Source organism: Tamandua tetradactyla, chromosome 21 (assembly GCF_023851605.1).
Source record: "Tamandua tetradactyla isolate mTamTet1 chromosome 21, mTamTet1.pri, whole genome shotgun sequence".
NCBI classification, from domain to species: Eukaryota; Metazoa; Chordata; class Mammalia; order Pilosa; family Myrmecophagidae; genus Tamandua; species Tamandua tetradactyla.
This window is the reverse complement of record NC_135347.1, coordinates 40601350-40618322: the sequence shown is the minus strand read 5'-3', so window position 1 is coordinate 40618322 and position 16973 is coordinate 40601350. Positions and strand designations below refer to the sequence as shown.

Genomic DNA, 16973 nt, shown 5'->3' with positions numbered 1-16973 from the left:
AATTACCCTCTGTTAAACAAAACTTAAGCTAGAGGCCCAGAAAAAGCTGAACTGAAGGTCAAAGAACAAGTAGACAACAAACTCATCTAGCAAGAAAACCCTAGGTAAGATAAGTGAAAGCAATCTCCAGAATAAACTAATTAAGGTAATTAAATGTCTAGACACCAGCAAAAAAATAACAAATCACACCAGGAAAATTGAAGATATGGCCCAGTCAAAGGAACAAACCAATAGTTCAAATGAGATACAGGAGCTGAAACAACTAATTCAGAATTTACGAACAGAAATGGAAAACCTCATCAAAAACCAAATCAATGAATTGAGGGAGTACATGAAGAAGGCAAGGAATGAACAAAAAGAAGAAATGGAAAGTCTGAAAAAACAAATCACAGAACTTATGGGAATGAAAGATGCAGTAGAAGAGATGAAAAAAACAATGGAAACCTACAATGGTAAATTTCAAGAGACAGAGGTTAGGATTAGTGAACTGGAGAATGGAACATCTGAAATCCAAAAAGAAACAGAAACTATAGGGTAAAGAATGGAAAAATATGAGCAGGTACTCAGGGAATTGAATGATAATATGAAGTGCACAAATATATGTGTTGTGGGTGTCCCGGAAGGAGAAGAGAAGGGAAAAGGAGGAGAAAACCTAATGGAAGAAGTTATCACTGACAATTTCCCAACTCTTATGAAAGACCTAAAATTACAGATCCAAGAAGTGCAGCGTACCCCAAAGAGAATAGATCCAAATAGGCGTTCTCCAAGACACTTACTAGTCAGAATGTCAGAGGTCAAAGATAAAGAGAGGATCTTGAAAGCAGCAAGAGAAAAACAATCCATCACATACAAGGGAAACCCAATAGGACTACATGTAGATTTCTCAACAGAAACCATGGAAGCTAGAAGACAGTGGGATGATATATTTAAATTACTAAAAGAGAAAGACTGCCAACCAAGACTCCTATATCCAGCAAAATTGTCCTTCAAAAATGAGGGAGAAATTAAAACATTTTCAGACAAAAAGTCACTGAGAGAATTTGTGACCAAGAGACCAGCTCTGCAAGAAATACTAAAGAGAGCACTAGAGTCAGATACAAAAAGACAGAAGACAGAGATATGGAGAAGAGTGTAGAAAGAAGGAAAATCAGATATGATATATATAATACAAAAGGCAAAATGGTATAGGAAAGTATTACCCAAACAGTAATAACACTAAATGTTAATGGACTGAATTCCCCAATCAAAAGACATAGACTGGCAGGATGGATTAAAAAACAGGATCCTTCTATATGCTGTCAACAGGAAACACATCTTAGACCCAAAGATAAACATAGGTTGAAAGTGAAAGGTTGGGAAAAGATATTTCATGCAAATAACAACCAGAAAAGAGCAGGAGTAGCTATACTAATATCCAACCAATTAGACTTCAAATGTAAAACAGTTGAAAGAGACAAAGAAGGATACTATCTACTAATAAAAGGGACAATTAAACAAGAAGACAGAACAATCATGAATATTTATGCACTGAACCAGAATGCCCCAAAATATGTGAGGCAAACACTGCAAACACTGAAAAGGGAAATAGACACATCCACCATAATAGTTGGAGACTTCAATTCCCCACTCTCATCAATGGACAGAACATCTAGACAGAGGATCAATAAAGAAATAGAGAATTTGAATATTACAATATTTGAGCTAGACTTAACAGACATTTAATAGGACATTAAATCCCACAACAACAGGATACACCTTTTTCTCAAGTGCTCATGGATCATTCTCAAAGATAGACCATATGCTGGGTCACAAAGCAAGTGTCAACAAATTTAAAAAGATTGAAATCATACACAACACTTTCTCGGATCATAAAGGAATGAAGTTGGAAATCAATAATAGGCAGAGTGCCAGAAAATTCACAAATACGTGGAGGCTCAACAACACACTCTTAAACAACCAGTGGATCAAGGAAAAAATTACAAGAGAAATCAGTAAATATCTTGAGGCAAATGAAAACACAATATATCAAAACTTATGGGATGCAGCAAAGGCAGTGCTAAGAGGGAAATTTATTGCCCTAAATGCCTATATCAGAAAAGAAGAAAAGGCAAAAATGCAGGAATTAACTGTGCATTTGGAAGAACTGGAGAAAGAACAGCAAACTAATCCCAAAGCAAGCAAAAGGAAAGAAATAACAAAGATTAGAGCAGAAATAAATGAAATTGAGAACATGAAAACAATAGAGAAAATCAATAAGACCAGAAGTTGGTTCTATGAGAAAATCAATAAGATTGATGGACCCTTAGCAAGATTGACAAAAAGAAGAAGAAAGAGGACGCAAATAAACAAGATCAGAAATGGAAGAGGGGACATAACCACTGACCTCACAGAAATAAAGGAGGTAATAACAGGATACTATGAACAACTTTATGCTAATAAATACAACAATGTAGATGAAATGGATGGGTTCCTGAAAAGACATGAACAACCAACTTTGACTCAAGGAGAAATAGATGACCTCAACAAACCAATCACAAGTAAAGAAATTGAATCAGTCATTCAAAAGCTTCCCAAAAAGAAAAGTCCAGGACCAGACGGCTTCACATGTGAATTCTACCAAACATTCCAGAAAGAATTAGTACCAACTCTCCTCAAACTCTTCAAAAAAATTAAAGTGGAGGGAAAGCTTCCTAATTCATTCTATGAAGCCAACATCACCCTCATACCAAAACCAGGCAAAGATATTACAAAAAAAGAAAACTACAGACCAATCTCTCTAATGAATATAGATGCAAAAATCCTCTACAAAATTCTAGCAAATCGAATCCAGCAACACATTAAAAGAATTATACATCATGACCAAGTAGGATTCATCCCAGGTATGCAAGGATGGTTCAACATAAGAAAATCAATTAATGTAATACACCATATCAACAAATCAAAGCAGAAAAATCACATGATCATCTCAATTATTGCAGAGAAGGCATTCAACAAGATTCAACATCCTTTCCTGTTGAAAACACTTCAAAGGATAGGAATGCAAGGGAACTTCCTTAAAATGATAGAGGGAATATATGAAAAACCCACAGCTAATATCATCCTCAATGGGGAAAAACTGAAAACTTTCCCCTTAAGATCAGGAACAAGACAAGGATGTTCACTATCACCACTGTTATTCAAGATCGTGTTGGAAGTTCTAGCCAGAGCAATTAGACAAGAAAAAGAAATACAAGGCATCAAAATTGGAAAGGAAGAAGTAAAACTATCACTGTTTGCAGATGATGTGATACTGTATGTTTAAAACCCTGAAAAATCCACAACAAAACTACTAGAGCTAATAAATGAGTACAGCAAAGTGGCAGGTTTCAAGATCAGCATTAAAAAATCTGTAGTGTTTCTATACAGTAGTAATGAACAAGCTGAGGGGGAAATCAAGAAAGGAATTCTGCCGCGGTCCAGCCGCAGCAGAGGGAATGGGCTTGAAGGTGTGGAGGGTCATCGGCGCGAGAAGAACACCAAGAGACAGCTTAGAGAATTTTCCTCTGAGAAGAGTTGCTTAGATTTATTTTTGCTTAACTGATTTTATACCCTTATTCTTGGCAAGAAAACAGGTATCACAGGATCATGGTTGTGTCATGGCTTACGTTTTAGGTAAAGTTACAGGTTCAGGGAAGCAAAGTGAAAGTACACATTCTGATTTTCTTAGGAACATTTGCACAAGATTTTAATAGCAGCAAGATATTGGCTTAAACTGCAGACATTGTGGTTGCAGTTTTCTGAGTTTAGACTTTCTTTTCCTATTATTCTACCAGGTGAGGCAATATGTCAAGACCTATTTTAATCTGGTTAAAGGTTAGCTTGTTTTGATTAAAAGGTTACATTGTTTACTTAGATTTTTTATTGTTTTATAGCAATGGACCGGTGCCGTGGTGGGGAGTAAATTTCTAGGATGGCTCAATGCAGGGTTTTTTAATTGTAAGTGTTTACTTTCTATGGGGTACTTTTCTGTGACTTGTTCTAAAAGCACTTCTGCCTGCTGCATCTGCAGCATGACTTGCTTAATGGGGGCGTCCCAACCTAATTTTTTCCAAACAGTCATTAACAAGGTTTTGCAATTTGTACAATTTGTATCATTTTTTCCAATTCTTTTGCTTTCTGATTCGTTTTGATATAATGCTTGGAGCACAACCAACAACAAGAAACACACAATTAGTGTCGTTTCTCCCAGTATTTTTCTATTACACCATTTTATGCCTCGTCCTCTTTTGGGGCGTTGAAGGCCTTGCCTACCGCCCTTCCTTCCAGGGAACCATGTCAAATGGGGGAGGAAAAAGAGGACGCGGCAGAATTCCATTTACAATTGAAACTAAAAGAATAAAATACTTAGGAATAAATTTAACTAAAGAGACAAAAGACCTATACAAAGAAAACTACAAGAAACTTAAAAGAAATCACAGAAGATCTAAATAGATGGAAGGGCATACCATGTTCATGGATTGGAAGACTAAATATAGTTAAGATGTCAATTCTACCTAAATCGATTTACAGATTCAATGCAATACCAATCAAAATCCCAACAACTTACTTTTCAGAAATAGAAAAACCAATAAGCAAATTTATCTGGAAGGGCAGGGTGCCCCAAATTGCTAAAAGTGTCTTGAGGTAAAAAAAACAAAGCTGGAGGTCTCACACTGCCTGACTTTAAGGCATATTATGAAGCCACAGTGGTCAAAACAGCATGGTATTGGCATAAAGATAGATATATCGACCAATGGAAATGAATAGAGTGCTCAGATATAGACCCTCTCATCTATGGACATTTGATCTTTGATAAGGCAGTCAAGCCAACTCATTTGGGAGAGAACAGTCTCTTCAATAAATGATGCCTAGAGAACTGGCTATCCATATGCAAAAGAATGAAAGAGGACCCGTATCTATACAAAAGTTAACTCAAAATGGATCAAAGATCTAAACATTAGGTCTAAGACCATAAAACAGTTAGAGGAAAATGTAGGGAGATATCTTATGAATCTTGTAATTAGAGGCGGTTTTATAGATCTTACACCTAAAGCAAGAGCACTGAAGAAAGAAATGAATAAAATGGGAGCTCCTCAAAATTAAACACTTTTGTGCATCAAAGAACTTCATCAAGAAAGTGAAAAGACAGCCTACACAATGGGAGACAATATTTGGAAACGACATATCAGATAAAGGTCTAGTATCCAGAATTTATAAAGAGATTGTTCATCTCAGCAACATAAAGACAGCCAGTCTAATTACAAAATTGGAATAAGACTTGATCAGACACTTCTCAGAAGAGGAAATACAAATGGCCAAAAGGCACATGAAGAGATGCTCAATGTCCCTGGCCATTAGAGAAATGCAAATCAAAGCCACAATGAGATATCATCTCACACCCACCAGAATGGCCATTATCAACAAAACAGAAAATGACAGGTGCTGGAGAGGATGCGGAGAAAGAGGCACACTTATCCCCTGTTGGTGGGAATGTCAAATGGTGCAACCACTGTGGAAGGCAGTTTGGCAGTTCCTCAAAAAGCTGAATATAGAATTGCCATACGACCCAGCAATACCATTGCTAGGTATCTACTCAGAGAACTTAAGGGCAAAGACACAAACGGACATTCACACGCCAATGTTTATAGCAGCATTATTTACAATTGCAAGGAGATGGAAACAGCCAAAACGTCCATCAACAGACGAGTGGCTAAACAAACTGTGGTACATACATACAATGGAATATTATGCAGCTTTAAGACAGAATAAACTTATGAAGTATGTAACAACATGGATGGACCTTGAGAACATTATGCTGAGTGAGACTAGCCAAAAACTAAAGGACAAATACTGTATGGTCTCACTGATATGAACTGACATTAGTGAATAAACTTGGAATATGTCGTTGGTAACAGAGACCATGAGGAGATAGAAATAGGGTAAGATAGTGGGTAATTGGAGCTGAAGGGATACAGACTGTGCAACAGGACTGGATACAAAAACTCAAAAATGGACAGCACAATACTACCTAACTGTAATGTAATTATGTTAAAACACTGAATGAAGCTGCATGTGAGAATGATAGAGGGAGGAGGGCTGGGGACATAAATGTAATCAGAAAGAAAGATAGCTGTTAAAGATTGAGATGGTATGATCTAGGAATGCCTAGAGTGTATAATAATAGTGAAATGTACAATGTACAAGTTTAAAAAATATTTTTGCATGAGTAAGAACAAAGGGATGTCATTATTGCAAGGTGCTGAGAATAGACGATAATTAATACTTTAAAATGTCACCTTATGTGTGAGATTAAAGCAAAAAATGTTTATTTGTTACAAAATTTATATTTTGACTAGGACATTTCCTAATATAACTCATGTAGATAGTTTGATTGAATGTCATAAGTACTTGGAATCTCAGGTAGCACATGAGATTTTGTTGGTTTGTCCAGAGTGATGCCCCAATGAATCCCAGAATGATTTGATCAGTGACTGGAAAAGTATTTGCAAGCCCCCTTCGGGGAATGGTGAGAGTAGGGAGAAATTCAACTTCCCCAAGTTGAATTCTTGATATTCTCACAAGCAGTGGGGACAACCAAAGCTATAGGCTGAGCCCCCAGTCTTGGGGTTTGTTCCCATGAAACTTAACCCCCCAAAAGATAGGCCGAGTATCTTTAAAATTTAGGCCTAAGAGTCACCCCCCAAGAGAGCCTATTTTGTTGCTCAGATGTGGCCTTTTCCTCCAGCCAACATGATGAGCAGTCTCACCACCCTCCCCCTCTCTGCGCGGAACATGACTCCCAGGGGTGTGGACCTTCCTGGCAACGTGGGACAGAGATCCTGGAATGAGCTGAGACTCAGCGTCAAAGGACTGAGAAAAACTCTAGAATGAGCTGAGAATTAACATCAAGGGATTGAGAGAACCTTCGCGACCAAAGGGGGAAGAGTGAAATGAGACTAAGTGTCAATGGCTGAGAGATTCCAAACAGAGTCGAGAGGTTATCCTGGAGGTTATTCTTATGTCTTAAGTAGATATCACCTTGTTGTTCAAGATGTAGCAGAGAGGCTGGAGGGAATTGCCTGAAAATGTAGAGCTGTGTTCCAGTAGTCACGTTTCTTGATGATGATTGAACAATGATATAGCTTTCACAATGAGACTCTGTGAATGTGAAAACCTTATGTCTGATGCTCCTTTTAGCTACTATATCAACAGAAGAGTAGAATGTATGGAATAAAAATAAATAATAGGGAGAACAAATGTTAAAATAAATTCAGTTTGAAATGCTAGTGGTAAATGAAAGTGAGGAGTAAGGGGTAGGGTATGTATAATCTTTTTTTCTCTATTATCATTTTATTTCTTTTTCTAAATAAATGCAGATGTACTAAGAAATGATGAATATGCAACTATATGATGATATTAAGAATTACTGATTGTATATGTAGAATGGAATGATATCTTAATGTTTTGTTTGTTAATTTTTTTAGTTAATAAAAAAAGTTTAAAAAAAAAATAAAGAAAATGCTGATGCAGATCCATAGTGGAAGTTAAATAGGGTGCTGGTACTCAGCACCTGAGTCTTCCTACTGCTTCCTCCTCTTCTCTCCAACCTATTAAGGTTGGATGCTTCAGCAAGTCAGTTATGCCATAACATGATACATGGGTTCCTAAAAATCACCACGCAATGCAATTTTGCATAATAAAACTCACACGACTTCTGGAAAAAATGGGGTTAGAAACGCAATGCTCAAAAACTTGTTCATTGAAGGAGAGAAAAATGGGGATCTATTGATAATGGTAGCACAACTTTGCAAATATTAAATATTCAGTAACTTAACTACCATAATAAATGTGGCATATTATTTTGAAAAACAGCTGACATTTGTGTGAAGGGGTCATCAAAAGGGTTGCAGCTTGTGCTTTATTGTGAAGTGATGGAAGGAATGTTATCTGAAACGAGAGGGAAAGTTGTCACACTAGATATGGCAGAGTGAGTATGAGGTAACTGGTAGATGTTTGAGGTGTATGTGTTTGTGCATTTGTGTATTCCTATGTGACTTGTTTCTGGAACATTTTTTTTGTGGGTAAAATCAGGCATATTATGTTCAAATTGATCCCTAGTAAATAATTGCATTTGAACAATTTAACATTTTCAAAATAAGTATTAGGGGAGAACTGATTGTACTTAGCCCTGTACTGTTTTCCATTTATATTTACTTCTTTTGTGATCTCATCTGGTTTTAAAATGCCATTTATATAATTATATATTTATATAACATTTGTATGTGGCCTTAAGTATGAATATGTTTTTATGTATTGATGACTCCCAAATTTATAATGTCAGTCCTGGCCTCTTTCCAAAATTCCAGATTCATTTATCCAGTTGCCTGTTTGACACATCTCTTAGATATTAATAGGCATTTCAAATTGGACATATTTAAAACTAAATTCTTTGATCTTCCCTCCAAATGCTGTGGCTGATGATAGAGGAGGAAAAATTTCAAGCCTGCTGTACAGATGTCTCGGCTTGATATTTTGGTGCTGCTGCTGCAGTGCTGCCCCATTCTGGGGTGGCGCTGAAGGATAATGGGTTGTGAACAGTCCTCTTAGGCTTCTCTTCATCTTATGTAGAGGAAGAGATGGCCTGAAAGCAGACTCCTGAGTAGTGATAATGGTGTGGCAGATCAGTCAGAAGTTTGGAGAGGGGGAATGTGTGACTGAACTGCTAGGACTAGGCACTCAGTATGCAAGGCATTTCCCAGGGAGGTGCTTGGCAGCCAGCAAGACAGGAGCGGTGTCCGTTGGTTGTTGACCAGACTCCCCTGTCAGCCACCATCAAGCCATTAACAGAGTGATGGCAAGGACAGAGGCTGTGCATGGGCCTGACAGTGGGCACCTCTTCGTATAAAGGCTGCTTTTCTAGCAACTGACCCCTGAAGCTGAATGCCCAACTAAAGATAAACACTTTCCAATGAGCCATTGGTTGACAGGTGGACCCTAATTAGACCCTTTCACCTGGAGGGGGCAGCAGTTCATTGTTACTGCAGTTTACATTCTAGCTTATGGGTTTACTTTCCTAGCCGCCACCATCCTCTGAAGGCTTAAAGAATGCCTGCTTTATCCACAGGGAAGCCTGTATCACGACAGCCCAAGGGATACATTTTATGTGCAATTGAAGGAACGTGCACACAGCCACAGAATTCACCATCTGACACATGTACATCCAATCACTGATACCTGGTTTTGTATCCCCAGTAATTCGGGACACACAAGCTTAGGAAATAAGAGGTGGAAGTAAGACTGGCACCTAAGCCCATCATTCTTTGTGAACCCACTACCAGAATTTGTGTTTTCTTCCAGGCTTTGGGTGCCACTGGATTAAAAATTCTGGCTCTGAAAGTAGGGCTGGGGGTGAGGCATATCCACTATGAGACACACAGAGAGTTCTACCTGATCATTCTGGACTTCTCATGGCAGGGGACCAGTAGGCAAATAAAGTTACAATATCGCTGCAGAGGTGATTGATCCTGTTTAGCATGAGGTTAAAAAAGAATGACACTTGTGAATTTTGAAGTTTGTAATTTTTATTTCTATTCCTTTTAGTTCCTTTTTCCTATAAGATATGCTAGCTAATATAAATACAATATTGAATTGAGAGACTGAAAATTTAAGAGTAAGGCGACTTTATTCTAAAAGATATTCCAAATTCTTGCTCCATATAATTTTTAAGCATTATCTCAAAGGATTTAGAAAAAACACTTCCCAAATGAGAAAATATGCATGTGCATGCCTATATGTCTCTGTGTTTATATATGCACACACATATATGACAAAAATGTAAAAAAATATATTAAGCATGACATAAAATGCCGTCCTTCATCTGGTCTGGGCATTTCTCATGCCCTTCCCACTTGGTACTTTATACCACCTCCAAAATGATTTCAACAAATGCACAATATTGCTTCTTTTGTCGATGCCTGTAAAGTTCTGTCTAATGTCATGCTCCACCCTCTATTCCCAACCCCAGTCCCCATTTAGACTGGCTGAGTTGCTGCCATCATGCAATCTGTAGTTTATCTTCCTCTTTACACTATCAGCTTCCCAGAGAAAGGATCATCTTTTTTAACCATGACATCTAGCACAGCGGCTGGCACACAGGAAGGATTAATAAGTGAATTATCTATACAGTTAACTGATTATAATCTTTGTGTTTTATTTATTCCCTTCAAAAGAATGAGAAAATATGAATGATTCTAATTACTTTCTAATAGTAAAAAAATAGATCTTGGAAATATAGAGACCTCCTTAGTCCCTTTTAGAGAGGTAGCAAGTAGTAGAATTGAGTTTATGGTAAAAGGATTTTATGAAAGCACTGTAATTTTATCAACTAATTGGAATCAGTATGTGCTTATAAATAATTTGTGCTCAATTTCAGATTGCAGAGGAGGGTTCCACCATTTCATGTGTGGTAGAGAGAACCAGAGGAGCTCTGGATTACGTGCATGTTTTTTACACCATCTCACAGATCGAATCTGACGGCATTAATTACCTTGTTGAGGATTTTGCTAATGCCAGTGGAACTATCACATTTCTTCCTTGGCAGAGATCAGAGGTAAACCCTACCTTCTTTGTTTCCTTGAAAGCTTTCTGGAAAGCTTTAGCTGATGTGTTTGCTTGTAATCTTTGCAGCTTCTTATTAGTTAAGCAATTTAAAATACTTAAGAGAGTAGATAGATATATCATGGGATAAAATATTTTTGTGTTTATGCAAAAGAAAAGCCAAAGATTTTTTTTTTTTTTAAGAAATAAATTTTTTTTATTAATTAAAAAAAGAATTAACAAAACAATTAGAAATCATTCCAATCTACATGTACAATCAGTAATTCTTAATAACATCACATAGTTGCATATTCATCATTTCTTAGTACATTTGCATCGATTTAGAAAAAGAAATAAAAAGACAACAGAATAAGAATTAAAACAATAATAGAAAGAAAAAAAACAAAAAAAACAAAAACAAAAAACCTATACCTCACATGCAGCTTCATTCAGTGTTTTAACATAATTGCATTACAATTGGGTAGTATTGTGCTGTCCATTTCTGAGTTTTTATATCCAGTCCCGTTGTACAGTCTGTATCCCTTCATCTCCAATTATCCCTTCTCTTTTTTTTTTAATTAACGGAAAAAAAGAAATTAACCCAACATTTAGAGATCATACCATTCTACACATGCAATCATTAATTCTTAACATCATCACATAGATGCATGATCATCATTTATTAGTACATTTGCATTGGTTTAGAAGAACTAGCAACATAACCTAAAAAGATATAGAATGTTAATATAGAGAAAAAAATAAAAGTAATAATAGTAAAATCAAAACAAAACAACACAAAACAAAACAAAAACCTATAGCTCAGATGCAGCTTCATTCAGTGTTTTAACATGATTACTTTACAATTAGGTATTATTGTGCTGTCCATTTTTGAGTTTTTGTATCTAGTCCTGTTGCACAGTCTGTATCCCTTCAGCTTCAATTACCCATTGTCTTACCCTGTTTCTAACTCCTGCTGAACTCTGTTACCAATGACATATTTCAAGTTTATTCTCGAATGTCCGTTCACATCAGTGGGACCATACAGTATTTGTCCTTTAGTTTTTGGCTGGATTCACTCAGCATAATATTCTCTAGGTCCATCCATGTTATTACATGGTTCATAAGTTTATCTTGTCTTAAAGCTGCATAATATTCCATCGTATGTATATACCACAGTTTGTTTAGCCACTCTTCTGTTGATGGAGATTTTGGCTGTTTCCATCTCTTTGCAATTGTAAATAATGCTGCTATAAACATTGGTGTGCAAATGTCCGTTTGTGTCTTTGCCCTTAAGTCCTTTGAGTAGATACCTAGCAATGGTATTGCTGGGTCGTATGGCAGTTCTATATTCAGCTTTTTGAGGAACCGCCAAACTGCCTTCCACAGTGGTTGCACCCTTTGACATTCCCACCAACAGTGGATAAGTGTGCCTCTTTCTCCGCATCCTCTCCAGCACTTGTCATTTTCTGTTTTGTTGATAATGGCCATTCTGGTGGGTGTGAGATGATATCTCATTGTGGTTTTGATTTGCATTTCTCTAATGGCCAGGAACATTGAGCATCTCTTCATATGCCTCTTGGCCATCCGTATTTCCTCTTCTGAGAGGTGTCTGTTCAAGTCTTTTTCCCATTTTGTAATTGGGTTGGCTGTCTTTTTGTTGTTGAGATGAACAATCTCTTTATAAATTCTGGATACTAGACCTTTATCTGATATATCATTTCCAAATATTGTCTCCCATTGTGAAGGCTGTCTTTCTACTTTCTTGATGAAGTTCTTTGATGCACAAAAGTGTTTAATTTTGAGGAGTTCCCATTTATTTATTTCCTTCTTCAGTGCTCTTGCTTTAGGTTTAAGGTCCATAAAACCGCCTCCAGTTGTAAGATCCATAAGATATCTCCCAACATTTTCCTCTAACTGTTTTATGGTCTTAGACCTAATGTTTAGATCTTTGATCCATTTTGAGTTAACTTTTGTATAGGGTGTGAGAGATGGGTCTTCTTTCATTCTTTTGCATATGGATATCCAGTTCTCTAGGCACCATTTATTGAAGAGACTGCTCTGTCCCAGGTGAGTTGGCTTGACTGCCTTATCAAAGATCAAATGTCCATAGATGAGAGGGTCTATATCTGAGCACTCTATTCGATTCCATTGGTCGATATATCTATCTTTATGCCAATACCATGCTGTTTTGACCACTGTGGCTTCATAATATGCCTTAAAGTCAGGCAGCGCGAGACCTCCAGCTTCGTTTTTTTTCCTCAAGATGTTTTTAGCAATTCGGGGCACCCTGCCCTTCCAGATAAATTTGCTTATTGGTTTTTCTATTTCTGAAAAATACGTTGTTGGGATTTTGATTGGTATTGCATTGAATCTGTAAATCAATTTAGGTAGGATTGACATCTTAACTATATTTAGTCTTCCAATCCATGAACACGGTATGCCCTTCCATCTATTTAGGTCTTCTGTGATTTCTTTTAGCAGTTTTTTGTAGTTTTCTTTATATAGGTTTTTTGTCTCTTTAGTTAAATTTATTCCTAGGTATTTTATTCTTTTAGTTGCAATTGTAAATGGGATTCGTTTCTTGATTTCCCCCTCAGCTTGTTCATTACTAGTGTATAGAAATGCTACAGATTTTTGAATGTTGATCTTGTAACCTGCTACTTTGCTGTACTCATTTATTAGCTCTAGTAGTTTTGTTGTGGATTTTTCCGGGTTTTCGACGTATAGTATCATATCGTCTGCAAACAGTGATAGTTTTACTTCTTCCTTTCCAATTTTGATGCCTTGTATTTCTTTTTCTTGTCTAATTGCTCTGGCTAGAACCTCCAACACAATGTTGAATAATAGTGGTGATAGTGGACATCCTTGTCTTGTTCCTGATCTTAGGGGGAAAGTTTTCAATTTTTCCCCATTGAGGATGATATTAGCTGTGGGTTTTTCATATATTCCCTCTATCATTTTAAGGAAGTTCCCTTGTATTCCTATCTTTTGAAGTGTTTTCAACAGGAAAGGATGTTGAATCTTGTCAAATGCCTTCTCTGCATCAATTGAGATGATCATGTGATTTTTCTGCTGTGATTTGTTGATATGGTGTATTACATTAATTGATTTTCTTATGTTGAACCATCCTTGCATACCTGGGATGAATCCTACTTGGTCATGATGTATAATTCTTTTAATGTGCTGTTGGATACGATTTGCTAGAATTTTATTGAGGATTTTTGCATCTGTATTCATTAGAGAGATTGGTCTGTAGTTTTCTTTTTTTGTAATATCTTTGCCTGGTTTTGGTATGAGGGTGATGTTGGCTTCATAGAATGAATTAGGTAGTTTTCCCTCCACTTCGATTTTTTTGAAGAGTTTGAAGAGAATTGGTACTAATTCTTTCTGGAACGTTTGGTAGAATTCACATGTGAAGCCATCTGGTCCTGGACTTTTCTTTTTAGGAAGCTTTTGAATGACTAATTCAATTTCTTTACTTGTGATTGGTTTGTTGAGGTCATCTATGTCTTCTTGAGTCAAAGTTGGTTGTTCATGTCTTTCCAGGAACCCGTCCATTTCATCTAAATTGTTGTATTTATTAGCGTAAAGTTGTTCATAGTATCCTGTTATTACCTCCTTTATTTCTGTGAGGTCAGTAGTTATGTCTCCTCTTCCATTTCTGATCTTATTTATTTGCATCCTCTCTCTTCTTCTTTTTGTCAATCTTGCTAAGGGCCCATCAATCTTATTGATTTTCTCATAGAACCAACTTCTGGCCTTATTGATATTCTCTATTGTTTTCATGTTTTCAATTTCATTTATTTGTGCTCTAATCTTTGTTATTTCTTTCCTTTTGCTTGCTTTGGGGTTAGCTTGCTGTTCTTTCTCCAGTTCTTCCAAATGGATAGTTAATTCCTGAATTTTTGCCTTTTCTTCTTTTCTGATATAGGCATTTAGAGCAATAAATTTCCCTCTTAGCACTGCCTTTGCTGCGTCCCATAAGTTTTGATATGTTGTGTTTTCATTTTCATTCGCCTCGAGGTATTTGCTAATTTCTCTTGCAATTTCTTCTTTGACCCAGTCGTTGTTTAGGAGTGTGTTGTTGAGCCTCCACGTATTTGTGAATTTTCTGGCACTCTGCCTATTATTGATTTCCAACATCATTCCTTTATGGTCTGAGAAAGTGTTGTGTAAGATTTCAATCTTTTTAAATTTGTTAAGACTTGCTTTGTGACCCAGCATATGGTCTATCTTTGAGAATGATCCATGAGCACTTGAGAAAAAGGTGTATCCTGCTGTTGTGGGATGTAATGTCCTATAAATGTCTATTAAGTCTAGCTCCTTTATAGTAATATTCAGATTCTCTATTTCTTTGTTGATCCTCTGTCTAGATGTTCTGTCCATTGATGAGAGTGGTGAGTTGAAGTCTCCAACTATTATGGTATATGAGTCTATTTCCCTTTTCAATGTTTGCAGTATATTCCTCATGTATTTTGGGGCATTCTGATTCGGTGCATAAATATTTATGATTGTTATGTCTTCTTGTTTAATTGTTCCTTTTATTAGTATATAGTGTCCTTCTTTGTCTCTTTTAACTGTTTTACATTTGAAGTCTAATTTGTTGGATATTAGTATAGCCACTCCTGCTCTTTTCTGGTTGTTATTTGCATGAAATATCTTTTCCCAACCTTTCACTTTCAACCTATGTTTATCTTTGGGTCTAAGATGTGTTTCCTGTAGACAGCATATCGAAGGATCCTGTTTTTTAATCCATTCTGCCAATCTATGTCTTTTGATTGGGGAATTCAGTCCATTGACATTTAGTGTTATTACTGTTTGGATAATATTTTCCTCTAACATTTTGCCTTTTGTATTATATATATCATATCTGATTTTCCTTCTTTCTACACTCTTTTCTATATCTCTCTCTTCTGTCTTTTTGTATCTGACTCTAGTGCTCCCTTTAGTATTTCTTGCAGAGCTGGTCTCTTGGTCACGAATTCTTTCAGTGACTTTTTGTCTGAGAATGTTTTAATTTCTCCCTCATTTTTGAAGGATAATTTTGCTGGATATAGGAGTCTTGGTTGGCAGTTTTTCTCTTTTAGTATTTTAAATATATCATCCCACTGTCTTCTAGCTTCCATGGTTTCTGCTGAGAAATCTACACAAAATCTTATTGGGTTTCCCTTGTATGTAATGGATTGTTTTTCTCTTGCTGCTTTCAAGATCTTCTCTTTCTCTTTGACCTCTGACATTCTAACTAGTAAGTGTCTTGGAGAACGCCTATTTGGGTCTAATCTCTTTGGGGTGCGCTGCACTTCTTGGATCTGTAATTTTAGGTCTTTCATAAGAGTTGGGAAATTTTCAGTGATAATTTCTTCCATTAGTTTTTCTCCTCCTTTTCCCTTCTCTTCTCCTTCTGGGACACCCACAACACATATATTTGTGCGGTTCATATTGTCCTTGAGTTCCCTGATACCCTGTTCAAATTTTTCCATTCTTTTCCCTATAGTTTCTGTTTCTTTTTGGAATTCAGATGTTCCATCCTCCAAATCACTAATTCTATCTTCTGTCTCTTTAAATCTATCATTGTAGCTATCCATTATTTTTTCTATGTTTGCTACTTTATCCTTCACTTCCATAAGTTCTGCGATTTGTTTTTTCAGTTTTTCTATTTCTTCTTTATGTTCAGCCCATGTCCTCTTCATGTCCTCCCTCAATTTATCGATTTCATTTTTGAAGAGGTTTTCCATTTCTGTTCGTATATTCAGGATTAGTTGTCTCAGCTCTTGTGTCTCATTTGAGCTATTGGTTTGTTCCTTTGACTGAGCCATATTCTCAATCTTTTGAGCGTGGACAGTTATCTTCTGCTGCTGGCGTCTGGGCATTTATTCAGATTTCTCTTGGTGTTGGACCCAGCAAGGTTGTAATATTTTTCTGTGAAATCTCTGGGTTCTGTTTTTCTTATCCTGCCCAGTAGGTGGCGCTCGTGGCACCCGTTTGTCTGCGGGTCCCACCAGTAAAAGGTGCTGTGGGACCTTAAACTTTGGAAAACTCTCGCCGTCCTGGGGGTTCGCTAGCCGAAACGGCTTGAGCCGGCCCAGGGTCCGAACGCAGGGAGGGTTGCTGGTCGCCGCAGCCAGGGAAAGAGCCCGTCTGAATTTCCTAGTCGGCCCTGGGCAACAAGCGTGGCGGGAGGGCGACAGCGGCAGCGGCCCGCCCAAGAGAGTGCATGTTCCCCGGGAGTCACGGGTTTGGAAGGGGCCTCCCCCACCCGTCACCGTTCTCCGCGGCCTGGGGGTTTCCGATCCAATTCTCTCAGTTGGTCCGGGGGTTGCACGTGGTGTGGGCGCCAGCCGTCTTTGTTTCAGGGGACC

The 16973-nt window shown here is 37.2% G+C and overlaps 1 protein-coding gene across 1 annotated transcript in view; it reads left to right on the top strand.

Moving 5' to 3' along the window:
• Positions 1 to 16973, top strand: part of ADGRV1 (adhesion G protein-coupled receptor V1) — a 637421-nt gene that overhangs the window by 84169 nt on the left and 536279 nt on the right. Inside the window, exon 22 of the mRNA XM_077139161.1 lies at positions 10451 to 10627. Within this exon, the coding sequence (XP_076995276.1) occupies positions 10451 to 10627 (177 nt within the window). The remainder of the gene's footprint in view (positions 1 to 10450; positions 10628 to 16973) is intronic.